General features: G+C 35.4%; 1 protein-coding gene across 1 annotated transcript in view; it reads right to left on the reverse strand.

Annotated features, from left to right (window-relative positions):
• The window catches only part of LOC150099281 (uncharacterized), a 109,487-nt gene that overhangs the window by 59,892 nt on the left and 22,651 nt on the right, over window positions 1-26,944 (reverse strand). Inside the window, exons 3-4 of the mRNA XM_090404302.1 lie at window positions 21,905-21,925; window positions 8,433-8,452 (exon numbers count right to left, since the gene is read on the reverse strand). Of these exons, the coding sequence (XP_090260428.1) occupies window positions 8,433-8,452; window positions 21,905-21,925 (41 nt within the window). The remainder of the gene's footprint in view (window positions 1-8,432; window positions 8,453-21,904; window positions 21,926-26,944) is intronic.

The following is a 26,944-nucleotide window of genomic DNA, read 5'->3' on the forward strand; positions in this document are numbered from 1 at the left end:
TTTACGACAAATAGTCGAGAAAGCATGGGAATATAACAAAGATCTGTATTTAAGTTTTGTCGATTTGGAAAAGGCATATGACAAGGTGCCAAGAGAGAAGCTATTCAATACGCTGCAGTTATATGGTGTCAATGGGGCATTATATCAAGCAATACTTAGTCTTTATTTGAGTTGTGAGTCAGCAGTTAGAATTGAAGGAAGTACAGGAAGATGGTTTAATGTTAAATCTGGTGTGAGACAAGGATGTACATTATCCCCTCTGTTATTCATTATCTATATGGATCACATTATGAAGGAATGTGGTATTAAACCTGATATCAAAATTGGAGATGTTAATGTCAGCTCTTTGCTTTATGCGGATGATGTTATACTTCTAAATAAATCCGCTACAAGTCTGCAAGATTCTCTGACTAAATTGAATAGCTGTTGTAATAGATATGGTATGAAGGTCAGCAATAAAAAGACAAAGACAATGAAAATAGGCAGAATCATTGAAAATGTCAACTGTGTTGTGAATGGAGAACCTGTGGAACAAGTAAAACATTTCAGCTACTTAGGCACAATTTTTACTGAAGATGGTAAACTAAATATAGAAATAGACAACAGAATCAGCAAAGCTGGTATGGTGGGAAGTCAATTGAATAAATTCATATGGAATAAGAAAGAAATTAGTCGGAACACTAAATTATCTGTATACAAGACTGTGTTCAAACCAATTTTAACTTATGGATCTGAGAGCTGGGTCAGAAGTAAAACACTTGACCAAAGACTAGAGACCGCAGATATGAGAGTCCTGAGAAAGATTAGAGGTGTGAACAGATGGCATCAATGGCAATATCATATTAAAAATGAGGATATTAGGAAAGAACTTGACATTGTCAGTATCCAGGAATGTGTTAGCAGAGCTAATCTCAGATGGTATGGTCACCTAAATAGAATGGGAGAGGAAAGATTAGCAAAACAAGTGTTCTCTGCCAGGTTGGCAGGAAAACGACCCAGAGGAAGACCAAGATATAGGTGGATTGATACGGTACAAAGTGCCTTAGATGATAGAAATATAAGATCTGATAATGTTGGAGTCTTGACAAGTAACAGACTGATTTGGAGGAAAATTGTAGATAGGAAGTTAGGAATGATGTAATTTTTTCATGTAGTACTGTCATATCCTGTACACCCCTTGAGGGTACATGGCAGGAATTTGATGATGATGATGATGATGATGAAATTACTTAATGGGTTTTATAGGATTGATTTCTTTTATGAGCTTCATTCCAGCAATTTTAGGTTTGGCTTGTTGAGGTCCTTTGTGTGTCTCCTGTAGACATAAAATGTCACGTTTTTGTTCTTTACACATTTTTGCTATAAGATCTTCTTTTACAGAGGAGAAGTCCTCTGTATTGTGTGAGATAATTGTCAGGGTTGGTTCCCATAAGGGCCATTGAGTTTTAATCATTGTGTCTCTGATAAAGAAGATGCTAGTTGCACTATAAAACAATAGCAGACTGTATTGCACTATGCTATACTGTAGATCACCAACAGCAGAATTCGCGGCTTGTAAACAAGCCGACAGGGATCACGACATGAACACTTCTGCTATGACCCCCATTTTCTGCCATGATCCCTATTCTTTTAATGTCGATTTCTTTAAATGTATGTGTTTAATCATTTATATGTATGCTCTTACATTTTCTGTAGTTTGCACATGAAATAAAAAAATAAGATTGATGCAGGGGAAATGTTTCAGCACTTTGCTGGAGGAGGGCAGAACAAAGGGTCATCCCTTGAAGTCGAATAAAGGTGTAGTTAGTAAGGGTGTGAGGACTAAATTTTTTGCCTAGAGAGTTGTGGATGAAAGGAATGGGCTGCCAAAGTCAGTTGTGAGTGCTTTATCTGTTTACGTGTTCAAGGAGAGGTATAATAGATCGTGTGGATAGTTTGGGTCTCCTGCAATGAGTCTTCGGACTCCACAGAGCTATCCGTATAATAATGTGAGAATAGGCCAACAATGATTTAGAGGACCACGGGTTAAAGTATAAGTCTAGAGCACATTCTGTTGATAAGGTAAAAACAAATGCCGAATACAGTATTTTAATAATTTTTAAATGTAAAATATTATCTTTGTACATATTTTAATAATCTCCTCCTCCTCCCCCCCAATTATTTCTGGTAAAAAGCATAATAGTATGAAAAATTAGACCATGGTGTGGGGAAAAAAAAAAAATCAATAAATAAATGAAACAAACCATGGCAATATGGAGAAGACTGTAAGCTATTCATAAAGCTGATGCATAATAATAAAATACAAGACCTGAAAGATGAGTGTATTCTAACAATTCCATCACTAGAGACAGATTCAAATTTACAAAAAAAAAAAAAAAAGAATGAGTGGTCACTAATGGTTTTGACTATTAATTTGAAAAACTATACATCTGGACATAATGATATGTATTATTTATGGTTAGAAAATAAGAATTTTTAATGAATCTAAAAACATACAAACTTTATTTTCGTCGAAGAAAGCAATCCAGTGTAACTAGCCCTTGGCGTTTTGCTCAATTATTTCATGTCTACTAGGTTACAAATGCAAAAAAATAATACTCAGTGTAGATGTGTTAAGAAAGCCAATAACGAAATCACATTACCAGATTCGATGTTTGCAAAATTTAATCATCTTGTAGACTCATCCATGCATACATACAGAATATATGCATAGAATACATGCATAGAAGAGAAAGTGATTACATGCATTTAATGCACTATAAAATAGCTCACAGACAAACAATATAACACATCACAAAAACAAGCTCAGAGAAGACAAAAGCAAGACTCACCCGACTTTTCATACAGCTAAGCCATGATGATATACTGTACAAAAAAGATAATGTATTAAAAAAAGCTGGAAAAATTTTAAAAGAAAATTAACTTTTTACTAAAATTCAAGTTTCAGCATACCTCCTCATTTTATGATAATAAAGGATACAATATATAAAATAAAATTTATGTTTCATACAAATTATCCCATTTCAGTAATTTTATGCACCAGCTCTATTCAAAAAACAAGAAACTATGACCTAATACTGAAGTAGTGTAGAGTGTATGCAAAACATGAAATAAGTTTAAAATTTCATAATCTAAGAGACTGTTTATCCTGACAGAAAAGTAGTTTCTTGTACTTGTTTTTCTCTTAAACTGTTCAATATTTGAGAGGAAAAACTGATCAACTATGCTTTTGAGTGAAGAATGTATTGCAAATTGAAATAAGTGTTCTTACTTCAGCAATCAGTTACTTCTTTGACAATCTTATTTATTACTTTATGTGATCCTCAAGGCACAGCAAGAAATATATCCCTACTTTAAAATGATTTAAAGTCTTTAGTTATGTGTTATTATTATTATGTTAACAGTTATTAACAAGAACCAAATCTTGAAGATTCAGTGGCAAATTATAAAATAAAAAAATTGATTCAGCCAGAGACATGTGGTGAGGAGAAAAAATTCAGAACTCCATGAACCCAGGAAGTTAAAGCAGTCAAAAAAAAGTGGAAAGCATATCAAAAGTTTCTGGCAAATAAGTCAGCTTGCTTAGAGAATACAGAGAAAAATGTAAGAAAGCAAAGCAGTATGTAAACCTAGCTAAACAAGTCATGGTAAAACTGGTAAGAACATAGAAAATAAATATCAGGAAGGTGGCAAAATATTCTGGAGGCTATTGAAATAGCTTAGAAATAGAGGAACAAGTATCACAAAAGGAATCAGATGATAAAAGTGACATGAAAATTGAAGATAAAGATATTCTTGATGCCTGGAGTAATTACTTTTGAAAGAATATTTTTATATCTTTTTCTACCACCAGTGACAGCAGAAAATTCTCAAAAAAGGAATGTAATCAGAACATACATCCATACTTGAAGTAGAAAAAACCCATCGAAAACCTAAAATGCAGAAAGGCAGCTGGAGTAGATGAAATTTGACTAGAAATGCTCAAATAGGAAGGTATAAAAGTTTTACAGTGGCTGTACTGCATAATTCAGAAAACCTAGTCAGAGGGTCAAATTCTGAACGATTGGAGTAGAGCTCTCATACTACCCATCAATAAAAAGGGAAATAAAACTGAATGTGATAAAGGAATTTTCCTACTTAGCACTCCTGGTAAAATTATGTAAGCATACTTGAGAAATGGCTTAAAAAAAATTGAAAGGGGGGAAGCTTGGTGAAGAATAAGCTGGATTCAGGCCAACTAGAGGTGTCAGGATTTTCATTTTGAGACACATAGTTGCGAAATCTTGGGAATATAACAATTTGCATTTAAATTTTGTTGATCTAGAAAAGGCATAAGGTGCCAAGAGGAAAGCTCTTCAAAAATGCTACGATTATATGGTGTAAAAGGGATATTATACCGACTTTATATTGAAGCTATACGTCAGCAATTAGAATCGAAGGAAGTACAGGAAGATGGTTTGATGTCAAATCAGGTGTGCAACAAGGTTCACATTACCTGCACTGTTATTCATTATCTATATGAAACACATTAGGAATGTGGTATCAAATTGGTGATGTTAATCTTAGCTCTATTTTAGGCAGATGAGTTATACTTCTATAAATCTAGCACAAGTCTGCAAGATTCCCTGACTAAATTGAATAACTGTTGTAATAAATTTGGTATGAAAATCAGCAATGAAAATACAAAGACAATGGAAATGAGTAGAATTCTGAATGGTGAGCCTATAGAACAAGTAAAACATTTCAGATATTTAGGCACAATTTTTAGTGAAGATGGCAAATTAAATATGGAAATAGACAACAGAATCAGTAAAGGTACTAACACCACCAAACAAACTATTTTATAAAAAAAAGATGTTTATTAGCTGGCGTCTATTTTGCTGAATTTCAAATCAGCATCTTCAGATGCACAGAGCCGACTGTTATAGCTTATATGTGACAATAAATGAAACAATTCAAATTGTAATGGACAAAAATCTAAAGTCCTAATTTGGTGCCCTCTAATGTAAAAAAAGAAGTATTACAGTTATGTAGGAGTTCATCTTAAGATAATAGTCTCCCAAATTTTTGGCAAATTAATGCAGTCATACTTGTTCAGGTTAGGAGAATTCTTCATAGCCACGGCCGACTCTAAAAATAACCTTTCTGATCTGTAACAACTTCTAAAATCCTGTATGAAGGGGTGTTCAAAGCGTGGTCTGCCAATCATAACGTGCCATAATAATGGTAGTGAATGTATTTTTTACATTGTCCAAGATAAATGTTAACAGATCTTCCTGTTCTTCCTGATAGAAATATAGTCTGATAATGTTAGGGTCTTGACAGATGGCAGATTAATTTGGAGAAAAATTGTTGATCAGAAGTTAGTAATAGCATAACTTTTTCATGGAGTGCTATCATAATATCCATGTTATTTCCATAGTATCCAAATGTTATATTTAGTTCAATGGACACTTTGCATCCATGTAATTATTGGCATGTATACATATCAAGGCCAGTATAGTAGATAATAGCTATCAAAGAAATCAGATTGGAAGGTAGGGAACATCTTTCCTAGAACTTAAACTTGCTCCATTGGATTTCTGATCAGTTCCTAAAATGAAGGTATATCACAGGTATCCATTTTGAAAATGATGAGTGTTCAAGAAGAGACAAAGAAACAGAAACTGGAAGGTTTTTTTTTTTTTTTAACTATATCTTTGAAACAGTTACACAATGCAGAAAATGTACCATTATGTTGAGTAAATAGTGTATGAAAATAAAATACTCTTCCGAATTAATTTCACTGGTGTCTCTTTTGGTTGAGGAGCTATCACAGTGAGGATATTGTTTTAAAAGAAGATAGATGACAGCAAATACTGAAGTCTAGTATTTAACTAGTGATATATAACTAGTAATAAGGCATGCTAAATTTCTTAATGATTTGAGGGAAAAAAACAAAAAAAAAAACAAAACAAAAACCGATGTTTTCATTTATGAGTAAATGAAGGTTTGGCTGTTACTGAATATTTTCGCTAAAAGTCTCTCTCTCTCTTGTTCAATCATCCTATGGCTGAGGGCTTGAGACCAATCTTCTCCTTCAGTCTTCTTTAGTCATTCTATGTGCATCCTCCAACTCTAGTCCAGTAAGATCAGGAATTTGATCTATCCATCTCCCATAGGCCTACCTCTTCTAGCTTTTGGCATCTTGGCTCAGCATGAAAAGTGTTTTAATATTCTCTCCCTACCATGTTACAGAGACTCATTTCAAGATTTAATTGATCTCAGGTTAGTTCTTTTCTCTGTCCAAAGAACTCAAAGCATCATTCTCCAAGCTCACATTTCAAAAGCACTAATCTTAATTGCCTTGTTCAGTGTCCAAGACTCTGAGCCATAAAGAACCACAGAGAAGACCAAGGATCTGATCTGACCAGTATGATCTTTGTGTTGATAGATATATTCTTCCAGATTTTGGTGAGTTGAGTCATTGCAGATCTTCCCATTGTAATTCACCTTCTTATTTCCTCCATATGACTGATTGGTAGAAAACAATGAGCCCAGGTAGATAAACTGATCAACTTTACAAACTTTCTCAATTTGAACAGGAATTGTACCTGGAAAATCTGCAGAATTTTGGTCTACTTACATCAGACAACCTGATCTACGAGTGTGTGCTGAGAAGTTGTGATAATGACCATGAAGGAATTGAGGTAGTGTAAAATCTCGCACGATAAGTAAATTTAGTTAACTTATCGAGCTCAGTTTTACAAGGGCGTCAAATCAAACTATACAGAAAATACGATGTATTGTTTTGTTTTTTTAATATAAATTAATTACTTTGTAGAATGTGTAACCTGTGTAACTATAGTCTAACCAAGTGCAAAATAACCTTCCAACATTGAGGTTCATTGGTGTGGACTGTGAAACAGACATTAAAAGGTGGGGGGAGGGGAGGGTTGAAAAGTTCTGATAAACACCTAAAACAAATAATAAATTTAGTTTAATCCTTTATCCAAGTGTAAACAAACAAGGTTTGCGCCTGAAAATACCTTCTGGACTGAAGTAAGGTGGTACATCCCTTGGCAATTTGTAGCAAAGGTGGACCAAGCTCTCATCACTCCTTGTCTCAGTATGTCCCATAATGCAAAGCACATCTCCTTGCGGACATATATACTGCTCTGCATTAAGGGAAGGGCCACTACCCAGACCGGTTTTGACCTTTATTGAGGTCTCGTCAGTGGGAAGCAGACCCAGAGTGGTGATAGTCAGGCAGAAGCAACAGCAACTCGTATAGGTAAATGTGATCTCTCCATTGCTTCTGCCTGAGAATCACCACTCTGGGTCTGCCTCCCACTGACGAGACCTCAATAAAGGTCAAAACCGGTCTGGGTAGTGGCCCTTCCCTTAATGCAGAGCAGTATACATGTCCGCAAGGAGATGTGCTTTGCATTATGGGACATACTGAGACAAGGAGTGATGAGATCTTGGTCCACCTTTGCTACAAATTGCCAAGGGATGTACCACCTTACCTCAGTCCTGAAGATATTTTCAGGTGCAAACTTTGTTTACACTTGGATAAAGGATTAAACTAAATTTATTATTTGTTTTAGGTGTTTATGAGAACTTTTCAAACCCCCCCACCTAATGTCTGTTTCACAATCCACACCAATGAACCTCAAGCATCACAGGTTTCTTGTTCATGCAGATAACTGCAATCTATATTATTGTAAATATACAATTTGCATATGATTATTATTCCAGGATTTCAGAACTGACTAAGAGTTAACTATTTCCAACTCCAAAACAATATCTAGAGTGAAAGGAAGAAAACTCCAATAATACTGGACATACATGACATAGTACTGGACCTACAAGCTGATTCTTCTGGAACCATAATAATTATGATCTTCATGAAGAGTTAAGGTGAAAATTCACTTTAAAATACTGTTCTAAAACAGTTAACTAAAATCAGACAATCAAAATGTTCCTAAAAAATACTTTATACTACTCATAGGACAATCCCTTTAACATATCTTCTTCATTTCTCCACTTTCCTTTAAGGATGTAAACATTCCAATCAACAAGCATTCACAGTTCAGCTTCAAACCAACTGAACTAATTTTTCATCCTTTTTCATTCATCTGCTTTTATCTGGACCCAGTTACTCAAGAAACATCTAGGATTTTTTCTTCTCAAAAGATGTGTTCTTTTAGGCATTAGTATGTTATAGATTCCGCTATAATCTAGCGTATAGAGTTAAAAGCAGCTCATTAGTTTTAAATAAATTTTCTCAGTGTATAAATTTCAAAGTGTAAGTGCAGTAAAGAACAAATCTGAAATGGTATATCACACTTATGGAATACACTTTTAAAATAAAAAAACATTAACATGGGCAGATTGACTAAAAATGTTTAAAAATCAGCATATTACATGAAAGCGAAAGCAAAACTTACCTATGGGGGTGCACAGGACTCTATAAGAAATACAATAATTTGGAAATTAAAGTTATACTTCCTTGTAAATAATTTAATACACAAAAAAATTCTAACTCAATAATTATATCAGTATTTAAGAAAAAAAAAAGTCATGTCAATAACCTTCAATTGTAAACACCTTTACTTTCCTCTCTTTTCTCCAGAAAGGCATCTTTAATTTAAAGCCTTTGTCATTATTCTATTGTATTTCTATTCTTAGTACTAATACATCAGAAATCATTACGCTATCAGGTGGAATGTAATTAACTGTAAAGTTAAAAATACATTGCAAATAGTAAATGAATGTTTACAGTAACAAACACTATTATAAGTCTTATAGCTGGCAAAGGTTAGTCGATTGGTAGAGCCTCTGCTACTAAGGGATATGACACCTTCCAAACCACATCGCCAATGATATTAGACTGGATGTGGCTTGTGTTTTGACCAAAGCAAAACTATCAAAAACTAACATACCCAGTAAGGAAATTAAATCTCTACTAGAATTAAAGAAAAACAAGGAAATAATAATCACCAAAGCTGATAAAGGGAATGCCACAGTATTGCTTAACCAAAAGGATTACACAGGTAAGCTGAAAGCTCTATTGTTAGATCGGGCTACTTACCTCACTATCAAGTACAATCCCACCAACTCATAAATTAGAAAACTCCACAGGTTCCTTAAGAAGGTCACTTCTTGGCCTGTGGAAATCACTAACAAATTAAAACCATTTAACACCATACCTCCCCCCCCATATTTATGGACTCCCAAAAATACATAAGGAAAATGTGTAATTACGTCCCATAGTGGATGGCATTCATTCTCCCACATACAACCTAGCTAAACATTTGGCCAAAGCTCTCTCACACTATACTGGCAACACACCTTCACACATAAAAAACTCAGCCCACTTCAAAGCCAGCATAGAAAACCTTACACTCAAACACACACTGACATAATGGTCAGTTTTGATGTCTCCTCCTTATTCACAAATGTCCCACTCAAAGAATCTTTAGAGCTAATCCAAGCTAAATTTCCTCCCGATATCACAGCCCTATTTCAGCTCACTATGAACTCGGGCTATTTTGTTTGGCAAGGAAAATTCTACAAACAAATAGAGGAAACAGCTATGGGTTTTCCACTCTCCCCACCCTTGGCCAACTTTTATATGGCGACTTTTGAAGAGAAAGCCTTAAACTCTGCCCCAAAAAAACCAACCATTTGGCTTCGCTATGTTGATGATGTGTTCGCTATTTGGCCACATGGCTCCGATGCACTCCTCTCCTTCCTAACACACTTAAACAACCAACACCCCAGAATCAAATTCACTCTGGAAGAAGAAAAAACAACTGCCTTCCTTTCTTAGACACACTAGTCACCCGCCAGCCTAATGGAACCTTGGTTTTCTCAGTCTATAGAAAACCCACCCATACAGGCAGATACATTCACCAACAATCCCACCACTCCTCCTTGCAACAATATGGAGTCATTAAGACACTACACAAAGGTCTAAACTTATCTGTTCCAATGACAATGCCCTAACCACAGAACTAAACCACATTCTCAACACTTTCTCAGCCAATGACTACCCCCCCCAAAAAAAATATTGAAACCAGTAAACCACGACCCCCCCCCCCTCACAACAAGGATTACTCTAAATCCATCACCATGCCCTATATCCGAGGCGCCTTGGAAAAAATTACAAAAATCCTAAAAAAACATTACTTAACTGCTTGTTACAGACCATATAAAAAATTGGCATCCCTTATCCGCTCTACTAAAGACCAACCTCCCACCCTAGACCTACCTGGTGTATACCAGGTCCCTTGCAGCTGTAAGCTGTCCTACTTTGGCCAAACAGGCAGGACAGCAAATATCAGAATTTCAGAACGCAAGGACTACATCCGGTTTCACCAATACAGCCATCAGGTCTTGCTGACCATGCGCTGGATACAGAATACGGTGGAAGAAAGCCACGATAATACACCATAGTAAATACAAATATGAAAGGTTTTTCATGGAATCAGCTTCAGCCCTAAGAAACAACCCAAACCTCAACAAATTTGGCTGCATGAGACTGCCTCAAATATGGGAAACCTACATCATCAAAAGACCTTCAGCCCAATCGCCCAAGAATACCAACATTGCCCACTAGGGGGGCACCATCAGGACTTCAGGAGAAATAATAGCTTCCTGCTTCTTCCTCATTTACTGTTTGTTGTGCCTGCGTGCACGTGTCTTGTTCTTAAGTTTCTTGAAAATGGCAACGTGACGTTGCTGAAATATTGAAGTATATTAAAATTTATTTTAATGTATATCCTAGTTGACGTTGTAATTTCCTTAAATTAGTTAGTAAAAAATGCATAACCAACGTCTAAGCCTTTCCACGAGAATTACGATAATCCACGGAGATGATATCGCATGTAAAGCACGCCATTACGGTAAAACGAAGTTAAAGCTATCAAGACAACTGAATCGTCTCACCTTCCTAAAATGCTGCCAGGATAACCAGGTAATTCCTAACTGTGTGAAATTCAAGCACCGTTTCTTTTCGCAAAAGGCTCTTCGTATTTATAACCATGCCAGCCAAGCCTTACTCAGGGAACAAATCGCCATGACTCGCCGTTTCCTGAATTATGCTAACTTAGAAATCCAGGCACTCGAAGATGACCTTTCAAGCATTTGGTCTATTTTATACGACATCTCGTGCACTGCAGCAGAGAAAGAATTTAAAAAGGTACGAGATCGACACATCAAGAAATTTGAAAATTTAAAAAAGAACTCGATCTCAAGACCACAACTTCCTACCGAAACGGTAGTCAACCTTTCGTCATTTAGTGTGAAACTTGAAGCACTCGACGCCCTCGCACGTGGCCACAACTTCGCTATTGCGCCCAGAAGAATACCTGCTGAAGATATGATTCAAATTGAATGCAGGATACGACACCTTCCAAACCACGTCGCCAACGATATTAGACTGGATGTGGCTTGTGTTCTGACCAAAGCTAAACCACAAAAAGCCAACATGCCCAGTAAGGAAATTAAATCTCTACTAGAATTAAAGAAAAACAAGGAAATAATAATCACCAAAGCTGATAAAGGGAATGCTGCAGTATTGCTTGACCAAAAGGATCACACAGGTAAGCTGAAAGCTCTATTGTTAGATTGGGCTACTTACCTCCCTAGAGTACAATCCCACCAACTCACAAATTAGAAAACTCCACAGGCTCCTTAAGAAGGTCACTTCTTGGCCTGTGGAAATCACTAACAAATTAAAACCATTTAATTTCATACCCCCCCGTATTTATGGACTCCCAAATACATAAGGAAAATGTGTAATTACGTCCCATAGTGGATGGCATTCATTCTCCCACATACAACCTAGCTAAACATTTGGCCAAAGCTCTCTCACACTATACTGGCAACACACCTTCACACAAAAAACTCAGCCCACTTCAAAGCCAGCATAGAAAACCTTACACTCAAACACACACTGACATAATGGTCAGTTTTGATGTCTCCTCCTTATTCACAAATGTCCCACTCAAAGAATCTTTAGAGCTAATGCAAGCTAAATTTCCTCCCGATATCACGGCCCTATTTCAGTTCACTATGAACTCTGGCTATTTTGTTTGGCAAGGAAAATTCTACAAACAAATAGAGGGGACAGCCATGGGTTCTCCACTCTCCCCACCTTTGGCCAACTTTTATATGGCGACTTTTGAAGAGAAAGCCTTAAACTCTGCCCCACAAAAACCAACCATTTGGCTTCGCTATGTTGATGATGTGTTTGCTATTTGGCCACATGGCTCCAATGCACTCCTCTCCTTCCTAAAACACAAACAACCAACACCCCAGAATCAAATTCTGGGGTGTTGGTTGTTTGCCTTCCTTTCTTAGACACACTAGTCACCTGCCAGCCTGATGGAACCTTGGTTTTCTCATTCTATAGAAAACTCACCCATACAGGCAGATACCTTCACCAACAATCCCACCACCCCTCCTCGCAACAATATGGAGTCATTAAGAAACTACACAACAGGGCTAAACTTATCTGTTCCAATGACAATGCCCTAACCACAGAACTAAACAACATTCTCAACACCTTCTCAGCGAATGGCTACCCCCCCAAAAAATATTGAAACCAGTAAACCACGACCCCCCCCCTCACAACAAGGATTACTCTAAATCCATCACCATACCCTATATCCGAGGCACCTCGGAAAAAATTATAAAAATCCTAAAAAAACATGACTTAACTGCTTGTTACAGACCATATAAAAAATTGGCATCCCTTATCCGCTCTAATAAAGACCAACCTCCCAACCTAGACCTACCTGGTGTATACCAGGTCCCTTGCAGCTGCAAGCTGTCCTACTTTGGCCAAACAGGCAGGACAGCAAATATCAGAATTTCAGAACACAAGGACTACATCCGGTTTCACCAATACAGCCACTCAGGTCTTGCTGACCATGTGCTGGATACAGAATACGGTGGAAGAAAGCTACTATAATACACTGTAGTAAATACAAATTTGAAAGGCTTTTTCATGGAATCTGCTTCAGTCCTAAGAAACAACCCAAACCTCAACAAATTTGGCTGCATGAGACTGCCTCAAATATGGGAAACCTACATCAGAAGACCTTCAGCCCAATCGCCCAAGAATACCAACATTGCCCACTAGGGGACACCATCAGGACTTTAGGAGAAATAACAGCTTCCTGCTTCTTCCTCATTTACTGTTTGTTGTGCCTGCGTGCATGTGTCTTGTTCTCAAGTTTCTTGAAAATGGCAACGTGACATTGCCAAAATATTGAAGTATATTAAAATTTATTTGAATGTATATCCTAGTTGACGTTGTAATTTCCTTAAATTAGTTAGTAAAAAATGGATCTCTTTGTGTATTATGTAATTATTGAGAGTGTGAAATATTTCTTCTCCAGTTGTTTGGGATGACAAAGTTCTACAAAACAGAATATTGTCACGAATGCTGTTATCATGCGCATATTTTACGTAGCATATTAACTGTACATCATCTGTAACATCAGTAGTCTCATCTATTTGTAACGCATAATAAGGGCTCTTCTCAACTCTTTTGATTAAATGAGATTCTATGTCACATGCTATATCATTAATTCTGCGACCTACAGTGTCATTGAAAGAGGAGTCAAATCAACTTCTTTTAGTAACTTGTTGCCAAACATAGTTTTTACCAGTTTTTACCAGTAATAGTTTTTACTATTTCCAGCTATACAATCTTGTATAGCTGGAAATAGTAAATTTTCCCTGTTTTCGCTATGCACAAATTTAAAGGATAGATGCTTCCAGTGCTTTGCTATTAATCGAACCCATAGCCGAAACTACATCTTCCCCATGATTTAATGTCGCTAAGCATTGCTGAAATTGGCTTTTTTTTTTCAATTTGCTTATTTTTCACATCACAATGTTTAGTTTCTAAATGTCGGAGTTTCGCAGGTTTCATGCACTAGTTCGACAACACTTCATAAAACACATTGAGGTTTCTGTTCACTTTCATCTCCACACCAAATAAACCCGAATTCCAAATATGAACTGTTATATTTCCTACTGTATTTTTTCTTTGAACTGTTTGTTTCTTCTACTTTAATAATTAGGGTAAGCATCACCTGTATCATTTGCTCTTGTTTTCAAAGTCCTAGTTCTAAGTCACTTTTCCATCATTAAAAAACATTTCCAAAAAATATATAAATACTGAGGTTAACTCACGACACACTTTGTCCAAGTATCATTTAGCACTTCTGAAGGTATACTGTGCCTTGGTTGATGGAGGAAAACTTTCACTAATAAAAATCAATAAACAACAAGCAATTGGTTGAAATGTGGATAACACATGTTCACTTGAAATGTGACAAAACAGCAAGGGAAGGTGGAAGCAATAAAACTATATTGTTGTTCACTTCACACTTCTTATTATTCATCATTCTACTACTACAAATTATTGCAGTGCCAGAATGAAGAGTAATAAAAGAGGGGTGAAGTGAACAACAATATAGTTTTATTGCTTCTGCCTTTGAACATTCTGACACTATTTGTTGTTTTTTTAAGTCTCCATTTGATTTCAATAATTTTTACTTATTCAATTTTAATTTGTTTAGATAACTAAAAAAAAATATTTATTAATTAATTTAAGTCTGCCTGCGGACCACAGGTTGCGAAACACCGTGCTAAAGGAATATTCTGATACTCATCTGTCCATATTGATGAATTCTTATCCAATTTATGCAAATACTCTAGAACCTCTTTATGCACTTCTATCTCTCTGCCCAGGGTACTGGTAACCCTGTGTACCATGTTGCATACACCAAACTATTAGATCTCATTATTTGAACAATTTGGTTCTGATGGAAAGGTACCTTTTGCATTTAATAAAGTTATTCCTACACACATTTATATTTTCTTTTACTTGCAGCATAACAATAAAATTCTTTTGAATTGCTTTTAACCAGTACAGCCAATTTCTTTTAATACACTGATTTAGCTTTCTGTACAATATTCAACTTTTCTGGCATACACTTTATTTCATTATTCCTCTCACCCTTATTTTCATGATATTCCTTCCACATCATTGGATTTCGTTCTTAATAAGGTTGTATGTCAATTTCACCTCTATCCTATTTGTTCTTTGATCTCTAGGAATAATTCAAATACTGAATAATTTAAACATCTTTTCAAAGCCTTCCATACACTGCTGCTATCCTTCCCATTCAGTAATTGATATCATGGGGCTGAACATAGTAGTCTCCTGTAATAATTTCAAGCTTTGTAATTCAGCATATAACCTCTTCTAAATTGAAACGTTCATATAATTAACTACTTCCCAGGTCATTAGTATGGCATGATCATTGTTACCAACTGGAGCAAAACATTCACATTCTTACTCGAGGCTCCTTCTAATGCTAAGATCAAATCTAATACTCATTGACCTCGAGTTTCTTCTTTTACATGCTACTTGAGAAAGCTATCTGCAGTAGTCAAATTCTAATTCATTCTTGAGTTTTCTCTGCTGCCCAATGAATATTCAGATAATTTCAATCACCATAATGATTACTTGTTTAGTACCCATCAGGGCAATTTGGCAATGGATTCCATCGACCCCCCCCCCACAAATGAACCATCAGGTCTCTAGCAATATCCCACCATATATTTCATTCTGTTAGCCTCCATTTCACACCCAGGTGGCATTAAACTCACCACCACATGGGACATTACTATTATTACTTTTATAAGTTTCTATCCTAACTGGAATCAAAATCATCTGATATCATTAAGAGTACTCCTTCCTTCCTAAAAATGCTAGATCCTTTAGATGCGATACCAGTTACTACACATGGTTCTCAAACCCAGGTTTCACCAAAGCCAATAATCTTAGGTCAAACATATTCACCAAGGTGACAAAACTCAACCCTCCCTCTTTGTTCCTGATGCTCCAAACACTTGTGTTTAGACATAGCAAGTTATCGCCTGGCTTTTTGATATATTGACATCTGCAGCCAGGATCGGCACAATTGGGCAACTTTCTCTTTCTTGTCCACACACAAAGTCCAATCCCCAAATATGTAGGTCTACCCTCTTCATTAGATTCATAACCATGCTCACTAATTTCATATCATTATCATATTTGCATACCTGGGGCTGAACTTGTATGCATTATCACCATTCTTCTCATGATCTAGTTTCCCCATTATGTCTCACCCTAATAAATTTCACGAGGCCTAGTACATTTATTATTGCCTTCCACCAGGAAGACAAGCCCATCTAGGGTGGCAATGGTGTGAAATTTATGAACTGCACAAATTTATACCGAGAGTATATATAACTACGACCAGATATCATTTGAAGTGTGTTTATTTTATTTACACATAACAGTACTGACAGATGATCAATCATGATTATATTATAAATCAAAAGTTATAAATCATTATTATAAACCATTATACATAACAGTTCAAAGTAGACAATGCTTCCATTTTCCTGCCAATGGTTCTTGGGTGTTCAAATCCCAATATGGGCAAGGATGTTTATAGTAAATGAATTTCATCATCATGAGACTACCACCCTGCATATTAGAGGCATGAAGTGACTTAACATTCCATGTTTTGCCTTTAGAGTAGAGTGTCTGGATTATGTAACCTTTAGTCCATCCACAATACTAATGTACAATTTGGTTTATAATCTTCCATGAATGAGATTAATGCTAAAACAATTATTAACTAACCTATTCTCCAGCAATACTAACTGTATTTGTTCTAACTCTCTTCAATATCTTTTTATTAAGTCCTCTAATAGTTCTGGTTCAGCTAAATGCAATAAACTACTGCTCTTTTATAAATCTTCTTTACATCTCCTGTTAGATAAATTTATTCAATTACAAACTAACCAAACAATTCCCTCAATTATCTTGATAATGCAATGCTTCTGGAAACTCAATTTTCTCTGAATACCTTCAATTTTATTAACATCAATTAAATACCATGGTAAGTAAAGTTGTAAGTCATAATTCAATACTGACATGGTGACAGATGTGGACAGCATCAACATTTTTGTCTTCCAACAAGTGCAATGCACCTCTGTTATATCATATTCTGATCTTTAATAGCTGATTTACCAATGATTTCTGAACCTATTCCTTATCAATGAAAATACCTAAATCCTTATATTCCTTAACTTTTTTGATGGTCCTACACAGGTGACAAAATACATCTCCCACATTAATCTCAAAAACTTTAATTAAATGAAGACTAGTTATGATAATGTTATTTTCGACCACTGAATATTATACAAGGAAACATATAAAACTGGGTTTTAATTGGATGGAGATTTCTATAGAGATGTAGCCTAATAGTTTTGCCAACTTGATTGTTGGCTTCGTCTGGGCACACAAAAAGTAACAAAAACAGAACAGAAACAAGCTAAAGTAAAGTAAAGTATCAGGTTAAAACATAACTAAATCTAAATATTACCAAAATTCAAATGAAACGTTACACCAACTGCATGGAGCGTGTATGTTAGCAGTCAGTCATTGTTATACAGGTGCATTCTGTAATTGGCTGCAAAGTTGAACTCCAATGTGTGTTGAATGATCTTATGATTGTTTTCCAGATGTCACCAAGGATCATCCCTTGGTTTCTGTTAAGGCTGCCTCTTGAATGGATCACTACTGCATCTTCTTTTATGTTGCGGGTATGAAAATCTTCTAAGTACAGCACAGTAATTTTATCGCATTCAATTTTGCAATTGGGACAAATTCTAAAAGTTCAGATATAAGAAAAAAGAATACATTGGGAACATTAACAACAACAACAGAGAAGACAATTCTGGTTTAGCTCTCCATTTTTCTAATACCAATCATAACATTGAATGGGATAAAAGTACTATGCCATACTTAGAAGATTTTCATACCCACAACATCAAAGAAGCTGTAGTGGTGATCTGTTCAAGAGGCAGTCTTAACAGAAGCCAAGGAATGGTCCTTGGTGACATCTGGAAAACACTCATAAGATCACTCAACACATCGGAGTTCAACTTTGCAGCCAATTACAGAACGCACCTGTATAACAATGACTGCTAACATACATGCTTCATGCATTAAGTGTAATGTTTCATTTGAATTTTGATAATATTTAGCATTTGGTTATGTTTTAACCTGATACTTTAGCTTGTTTCTATTCTGTTTTAAGCCATTTTTGTTGCTTTTTGTGTGCCCAGACGAAGCCAACAGTCAAGTCGGCAAAACTAGTAGGCTACATCTCTGTAGAAATCTCCAATCAATTAAAACCCAGTTTTATATGTTTCTTCGTATTAAGGTTAGTTAATTAATCATCAGCTTAGTTGGCCAAATGATTAATGTACCTCTTTCTTTTAAGGATACACGGTGATCAGCATTCATATTTCCGAATTTAGGGACACAAAAACACACGTGTTGAAATGATTATTTTACTTATTATTAATAAAATAATACTTGACGTTTCGACCCCTGTATTGAGGTCATCAGAAGGATACATGTGTATAGGAAAACAAGCTACATGCTCTTGCACTCTATAAGGTAAATTAAATCTACGCTGTTAATCATCATCTTTTTCTTAGTCTGACCTCTAATAATAAAAATAATAAATAAAAATAAAATAAAATAAAAAAATTTCCTCTCGAACCAGGTTTTGGTGCGGTGTAGGGACTTGGTACCTTTCCAATCAGTTCTGTGGTATGTTTGGAGTGCATGGTCAGAAAGGCCAGTTTTTCCAAAATGAAGGTATTTAATGTGTCGTTTAAGTTCGTCCTTCCTAACCGGGATGGTTCTCCCTGTTTCCCCTATGTATGGTAGGTTACATGCATTGTATTTTGTAAACCCCTGGGTGGGCTAAGTGTGGAAGAGGATCTTTGGAAGAACTGAGTAGGTGTCTTAATTTTGTCAAGGGTTTAAAGGTGGTTTGATGTATTTGTGTAGTGTTCTGTCTATTTTTTCAGAAATGCCTCTAACATAAGGTATGGCAATAGCATTCTTGAAATCTTTTTTTTTTTTTGTTTTTAGTGGTATCCCTGTGGAGGATCTTGTGAATAGTTTTTTTACTGTATCCATTTTTCATAAATGTATGGTTGATGATCTTGTATTCCTGGTTTAGAGCTTGTTCATTTGAACAAATTGTTTGAACTCTGTGTGAAGGGTGCTTATGACCCCTAGTTTTTGTGTTGGGTGGTGATAAGAATTTTTGTGTATGTACTGGCCTGTGTGTGTAGGTTTGTGGTAGGCTGAGAAGGAGAGACAGCCCGAGGGAAAACATGTGATGGGTGTGTCTAGGAACGGAAGAGCGAGTTGTTTTTTTCCCATTTCAATGGTGAATTGGATACATTTGTGTTGTTTGTTCAGGTGGCTAAGGAATGTATTTAGTGTTTCGCGGCCGTGGGGCCAAATGGCAAAAATATCGTCGACATATCTGAGCCAAATTTTGGGGTTTAGGCATGCTGACTCTAGAGCTCGTTGCTCAAAGTCTTCCATATAAAAGTTAGCTATTGGGGGGGGGGGGTGAGCCCGTGGCTGTACCCTCTTTTTGAAGGTAAAAATTGTTTTGCCACACGAAATATCTGGAGCGGAGTACGTGGGCAAAGAGGGCCGTGATGTTGTGTGGAAATATGTTCTGTAGGAGCAAGATAGTATCATTGATTGGGACATTGGTGAAGAGGGAAGTTATGTCAAAGCTGACTAATAAATCTTGATCATTGAGTGTAATGTTTTTAATTTTGTTTATGAAATGTTGTGTATTTTTTATATAGGAAGGGGAATGACCTACCAATTCCTTGAGTGTGGCTGCTAATTTTTTTGGCTAAGCGGTAATTTGGGCTGTCGATTCTTTCAACAATCGGATGTAGTGGTGTGTCTGTTTTGTGTATTTTTGGCAGGCCATAAATTCTGGGTAAGCGGGCATAATGAGGTATTAGTTTTTTAGTTGTTTCTTCTGGCCATGTGTTAACGGATTTAATTAATTCAGTTGTTTTCTTTTTGATGCATTTCGTGGGGTTGTAATTTACCATTTGGTAGGTGTTGTGGTTCGATACTAAATGGTTCTATGTAAGTTGCCTGATCTAAAACAACAGTGCCATTCCCTTTGTCTGCTTTTGTGATTATAATGTCATGGTTATTTTTGAGGGCCCGTTTTTCCCATTTTGTTTAGGCTGCTGCTTAGTTATTTTGTTTGAATTTAGTATACAGGATGTTTCCATACGTATTTTGTCAGCTAGACTGGCGGGGAGGGATATTAAACCTCTCTCGATATGATAAATGATGTCAAGTTTGTTTACTGACCTCGGCGCAATGGCGTAGTTTAGACCTTTCTCCAGCAGCGAGAGTTCACCTTAGGTGAACTCTCACTCTTTGCTAATGGGTGAACTCTCACCGATTCTTTGCTAACAGGAAAAAATCAAAACAATATGGAAAGAAAACTAAAAATAACATACTAATATTTTTACTTCATAGTGTGATAATGTTTTTGGAATACAAGGGTCAAAACGTCAAGTGTTATTTCATTAATAATAAGTAAAATAATCATTTCAACAAGTGTGTTTTGTGTCCCTAAATTCAGAAATATGAATGGATTAATGTACCCGTTCTCTAACCAACAGGCTGAGGATTCCACCAGAAATACAGCTAACTATACACAATGCAAATTATAAAAGCTTGATGTCATCATCTTATTTCTCAGAAGAAAGATCTTGCTTTGCTCTTTCCTTAACTTTTGATAATATTCCAATCAAGATCACTTTTCCCTTCTTTAGATAACTTTTACATCTAGCCTACCCTGTCACAAAACATATCACATCTACAGACTTTAAAAATACTTTTTTGTGTGTGTTTATTTGTTCAAAATACTACTTACAACTAACACTTCATAATTTCAGATCTGCTCGAAACTTTAGATATTGTTCACACATTAGATGTCTGAGTCAGATATCTTGCAGTACTTTATATTTGATTTTTCCTGTTAGCAAAGAATGGGTACTGGCACATGCCAGTACCCATTCTTTGATAAAAGGAAAAATCAAAAATTAAAACAATATGGAAAGAAAACTAAAAATAACATACTGATCTTTTTACCTCATAGTGTGATAATGTTTTAGGAATAAGAAAAAAAATTAAATATATAGCACACAGCTGATTAAGCATAAAGATATTATAGAAATAAAAATAATAATAATAAAATAAACAAAGTGAAAAATAAGATGTAGCAAAAACTTTTCATTTTTCATTATCTATTATTAATATTTGTTATATGAAACTATTTTTTGCTACACACACATACTCACACAATAATTTCTAATAAAATTTTTGGAGCAAATATTTTAATAGACAGTGAAAAATACAAACTTAATTCAATTACTTCCTGCATACTGGATAAATGTATAAAAAAATATTTATCACATCTGTACATCACTATAAATAAAGATATAGCAGTATGCTATACCTCTGTGTAGATATCCCCCCTCCCCCCAAAACACTGAATTTATATGAAATAAATAAATATATTTTTCAAAGGGCCAATGATTATGGAAAATAAAAAAAAAATTAACTATCTAGTTCATAACTAGAGTGAAGTTGAATTTTTATTAGACTGAAGTAGTAACAATAGAATCAAAGAAACCAACAGATCAGTTCTGATATGATGCCCTACTTGGAAAATACACAATGGGCATGATGACAAATGTTTATGCAATTTAATCAAAGTAGTATAAATAAGTCTGAAAACATTACAAAACAAATATGTAATTAAACTGATTATGAAGAAATGATTATCTACAATGATAAACTTTATTTTATCTCATTCAGAACATATAGAGCTTACATTTAATTCTCAAACAAATCTCTATAATTATAATACAATATAAAATTTATGCAATTAAAATTATTTTTGTGATGAAAATTACTCACCTCCTCAATGAGATTTTCAAACTGGATCATGCCAAGAAAAAAGAAAAAAATTAAATATTTCAGAGAACCATATACAAAAATATTGCATCAATTAAATATTCATTACCATACAAATAGCAATTCAAACCTTCCATTTATCAGAGAACTATTTTATAAGTCTTCAAAATAAAAATTATTTTTTAAAATGGCTGGTTAGATAGGAGTCAGCATTAAATCTAGGAAGGAAAAATATGCCACAGGGAATATAGTGATATATATATATATATATATATATATATCATCAATTTTATTATTAATAAATATGAGATCCAATGACACGTTAACTAGCTGTCTATTAGATGGACATGGGTATTTCTTATCATAAAGCTAAGCAGAATTTTACAAAACCTGGTAAACTAGATTTTTTTTTTTTTTGGTATAAAATGAAGGATATATGTTAATCTACCACAATGAAGCTATTATTTGGGGAAAAAAAAAGTTTTTTTTTCAAATAATTCCCCCACTTTCCAAAAAACCCCCCCTTTCCTTTAACAGCTTAACAGCAGATGAATGCACATCACCAGGATAAGGAGACAGAAAATAACATCCAAAAAAGTATGTCCAAATTTTCCTCCTATATTCTTTCTTTCACTATGCGTTATTCCCACTTCCTGTGCAGGGTCCGTGATGCGACTTCTTGTTAGTACCACTCCCAACCGACCTGTCACTTGGGGGGGAGGGATTTTCCTCCTATATTATTCTTCATATATTAGTTTTATATATGAAATAATACCTACAATACCCTATCTGTTTATAAATTTTTGTTCTTCCATGAGAAATTACTGGAATGGACAGCAAGGAAAAGAGGTCAATGATATCAAGGGGAAAAAACTTCTTTAAAAGGATAAAGTCTCATTTAGGGGGAATGTTAGTAAATAATGACGTGATGTCAAAACTCACTAGGATATCAGCATTATTAACAATTATATTTTCAATGGAGCTTTTAAAATTGGAAGAATTATATTGTGTTACAAGTCTCATTTTGTACTCCTTGATGATGTATCTATAACTGAGATGAAATATTGGAAGCATTAAATACTACTTTTAATTGTTTCCTAGTGCCGTTTCACTCCATTAAACTTTATGAGCTTTATACCTTTGCAAGAGTTACTTTAACAAGTCATGACTGAAATTTCCAATGCAGTGGATGTCTGCTTGTTGTAATTCAACCCAAAAGTCTTGGTAAGTGACGTTCACAATCAGGAAGCAACAGAGATCTGTCCCCCTCCTCAACACAAACTTCAATCTGGATCAGTCCATTTCTGGATGAGGTCCCCCCCCCCCCACCCCAGTGTCCCCTTTTGTAAGGTTTAAAAAAAAAGCAGAAGAACCTGCTGTCTTCATGTTCAGATTCTTTCTTCTTCCAATAAAAATTTAACTAGCTTTTTTCCCATTCATATGAAACAAAATTCAATCACAACTTTGACACGAGATGTCCATGTGGATACAATAGAAAAATTCTTGTCAAACCCATAAAAAGACATCTTTACTCTACATCAAAGATACAAGCAATAAACTGGGTTCCATCCTAAAACAACATAAAATCACAACAGTACACAAACCTCTGAATAAAGTTTTCACCTTCCTGAAACAAATCAATGATTGCAAGAATCCTCTCTCCTTAGATATCTATAGTACTCCCTATCATAAGTGTGGAACTCAGTATTTCACACAAAGACTACCTTGGTCCAGAAAAAATGAACATAAAAAATACATCTGGTATGGAAAACCAAAAAGCAGGGATAGCACAACATGCTATGAAGGAAGTCCATTTCATCAGATGGGAGAAAGCCAAGCTACTTCATAAATCTCAGTTTAAATCAGACTGTTCCTGAAAGCAGCACAAGTTCTACAGAAGCCAATTAACTGTAACAGAAGTGATGGTGTGATTATGGATAGATTTTAGTGCATCACCTTACCTTCTCATCAGCATTAATAATAGAAATTACCACAAAGAGCACAGTCACCCTCCAATGCACGACTGTCCTTGTTCTAAAAATCATTTCACCCGCTGTGTATTGTATTGTTAAAGTGCCTCTGATATGCTAGCTTGAGTTGATGAAATGTTGGCTTGTAAATAATTTTAAGCCTACAAATTATTTGCATTCTAGTTTCTATGTAGTTTTTGTTCCAGAAACATCAACATGATTCATTTATTGCCAGGGTGCGAGTTTGTGAATAAATGGAATGCATTACCGGAATATGTTGTTAATGCAGGAAGTATGAAGGATTTTAAGATTTAGTATGATAAAAAAATGTCAGTTATGAATGAACCTCCCACAATAAACCTGCTGACTCCATGGAAGTGTATAATAATAATAATAAAATTTAGCTATTAGTGGCAACCAGAGACCTGAGGTGGCCAGAAAAAGTGCATCTAGTCTCTAGAAGAAGATTTCCAGATTATATAACTTTTACTATTGATGTGTTACAGATAGTATAACCTTTGGTAGGTAGAGATGTCAAAAAAGTTTGAAATGTGAATGATCACCAATGTTCCCTAAGCTGCTGCATGGGTGTATTACTATGAAGTAACTGAAATGGTCCCCCCTCCCCCTCCACACACACCCAAAATCTCATGAGAAGAATGAAACTAAATTTACTGAGCTGTTGTGAGACTAGAATGTTTATAAATGGAGGAAAGAATAACACACACACAAAAAAAAAAAAAAAAAAAAAAATCGGGTCATATATAAACTGAAGGTAATATTCTGGATTTCTGGAATAATTCTGCTCTGAAGAAGTTATTAGCCACAGGTGGTGTGTATTAACACAGATATAGTATTAAGCTAGAAATGAAATATCAGATATTATTACCGCACATGTACCTCCATGGAGTCTTAAGAATCATCATGGGAGAGCCTAACTATCAACACAATATCTACCATAACAAAGCACTCATAACTGATTCAGGCAACTCATTCCATTCATTCACCACTCTCCAAGAAAAAAATCTAATCCTCACGCCTTTGCTTTTGAGGGATGACCTCTTGTTCTTTCCCCCTCTAGCCAAGTGCTGAAACAGTTTCCCTTCATCAAATCTATAAAAGCTTCACCTCTGGATCCTCTCCACCACTTCCTCATCCCCAAGATTTGGTTGTATCAAAGCTTCATAAAGAGGAATGATAACTCTCTTATCTCTATGAGCTACCCTGACTACTTCAACAATATGCCCTCTAAAATTTAGCTCTTGATTTACCACTACCCCCAAATCCTTGGCTTCAATTTCCTGGTGTATGTTTCCTTCAATGTGATACACAGCTTGTAATCTTTGTATCCCAAAATGAATAACTTGACACTTTTCCAAATTAAATAAACATCCATTATGTTTTACTCATACTGTCAGCCAATTTAAATCATCCTACAAGCTCTCTACATCACTTTGATTAACTATTAGCCTACCTAATTTTGCATCAACTGAAGATCTCTGTTCAAGTTATTTCCTAAATCATTTATGTACAAAATAAACAGCAGTGGTCCAAGCACAGAGTCTTGCAGCACATCACTAGTCACCTGCCTTCTCCTGGATTATGTTCCTTCATATATTATACTACTTTTTGGTATCTGTGCATCAGCCACACTTTCATCCATATAACCAGTTTCATATCCATATGTTGCAGTTTGCATAAGAGTTCTATGTAGTATTCTGTCAAACACCTTTGCAAAATCTGGCAGCATCATTGTGTAGCTATTCCCTATGACTGCTACACTTCATTCACCATGGTTGGGTTGGTGGTTAAGTAAGGTAACAACAAACAGAAAACCTGGCAGAAAAATATCCAGAGGAAATGTAATCAGGAGTACTTATACTTGATGTAAAAATAGCCAAAAGATCCAAGATGTAAAAAGGCAGCTGAAGTGAATGGTGGTATAAAACTTCTGCAGTCTACACTGCTTATATAAGCAAAGACCTCTATGGAGCCCAAAGAGGTGTTTATAGAGATCCATAGAGGTGTCTGCTTATATAAGCAAAGACCTCAATGGAGCCCAAAGAATCATCACAGTTGGCTCACACTAAACATTAATGATATAATACCTATTGCACTTATTTGCTGCAAAGCATTCGATGACGTATGGACCCATTTCATTCATTCACCTAGTTTAAAAGGGGAAAGAAATCTAGTCTTCAAACCTTTGTTAATTACACCATTTCCAGAGGTAACCTCCATTCCCTCCCTTTCCTGACGTACTGAAAAGTCCTTGTAATTTTTGTAACTCAAAATTTGTGGGTATTCTCATAGCAATTCCACAAATCTGTTAATTTTAGTCACTGACCTCTAGATCATCTACAGAGCAATCCAGATGAGTCTGTATGAGACCCTTATAATGAAGAATAATAATTGTATTTATTAATATATTCAACGTCAGTGTTCAAGATATTTTGCATACTTTTGTAACAGAACCTCTAAATTTCAACGTCTGCCATTATCTTAAATCGTTAACTTCAATTTCCTACAGTCCAGTTCCATCAAAGCAGTAATTTTGTGCATAACTTTACACCTGCCACAATGAACTGGCAACCATTACCCTTTGTCCACATTAACAGTCTATTTAAATCAACCCAAAATCTTCACATCACCTTCATATATAATGCTCTACTCAGTTTTGAATCATCAGCAAACAACTGGATATTGTCCCATAAATCACTTCCAACAGCTAATATACAAATTAAATAGCACTAACCCAAGTATTGAGTCTTGCAGCAACCTTTAGTCATTTACTGTCTCATGGATTTCACTCCTCCATACTACTCTTTATTATTATCTATCCACTGGCCACCTTTTTTCCATCTATATCACTAGCTTCATATCCATTCCTATTTACTCCAATTTATGTAATAATTCCTTTTAGTATCTTGTCAAATGTCTGCAAAATCCAGCACTATCATTGTGAAGCCATTTTTTCCCTACCAAACTGAATTGCGACTTTATTACAGAAAGTGAGTAATTTACTGAAGCAAGACCTATTCTTCCGAAGTTGTGCTACAGTTCATGAAGTACT

Source organism: Typopeltis vanoorti, chromosome 14, assembly GCF_054136105.1.
Source record: "Typopeltis vanoorti isolate ZY-2024b chromosome 14, IOZ_Tvanoo_1.0, whole genome shotgun sequence".
Taxonomy (NCBI): Eukaryota; Metazoa; Arthropoda; class Arachnida; order Uropygi; family Thelyphonidae; genus Typopeltis; species Typopeltis vanoorti.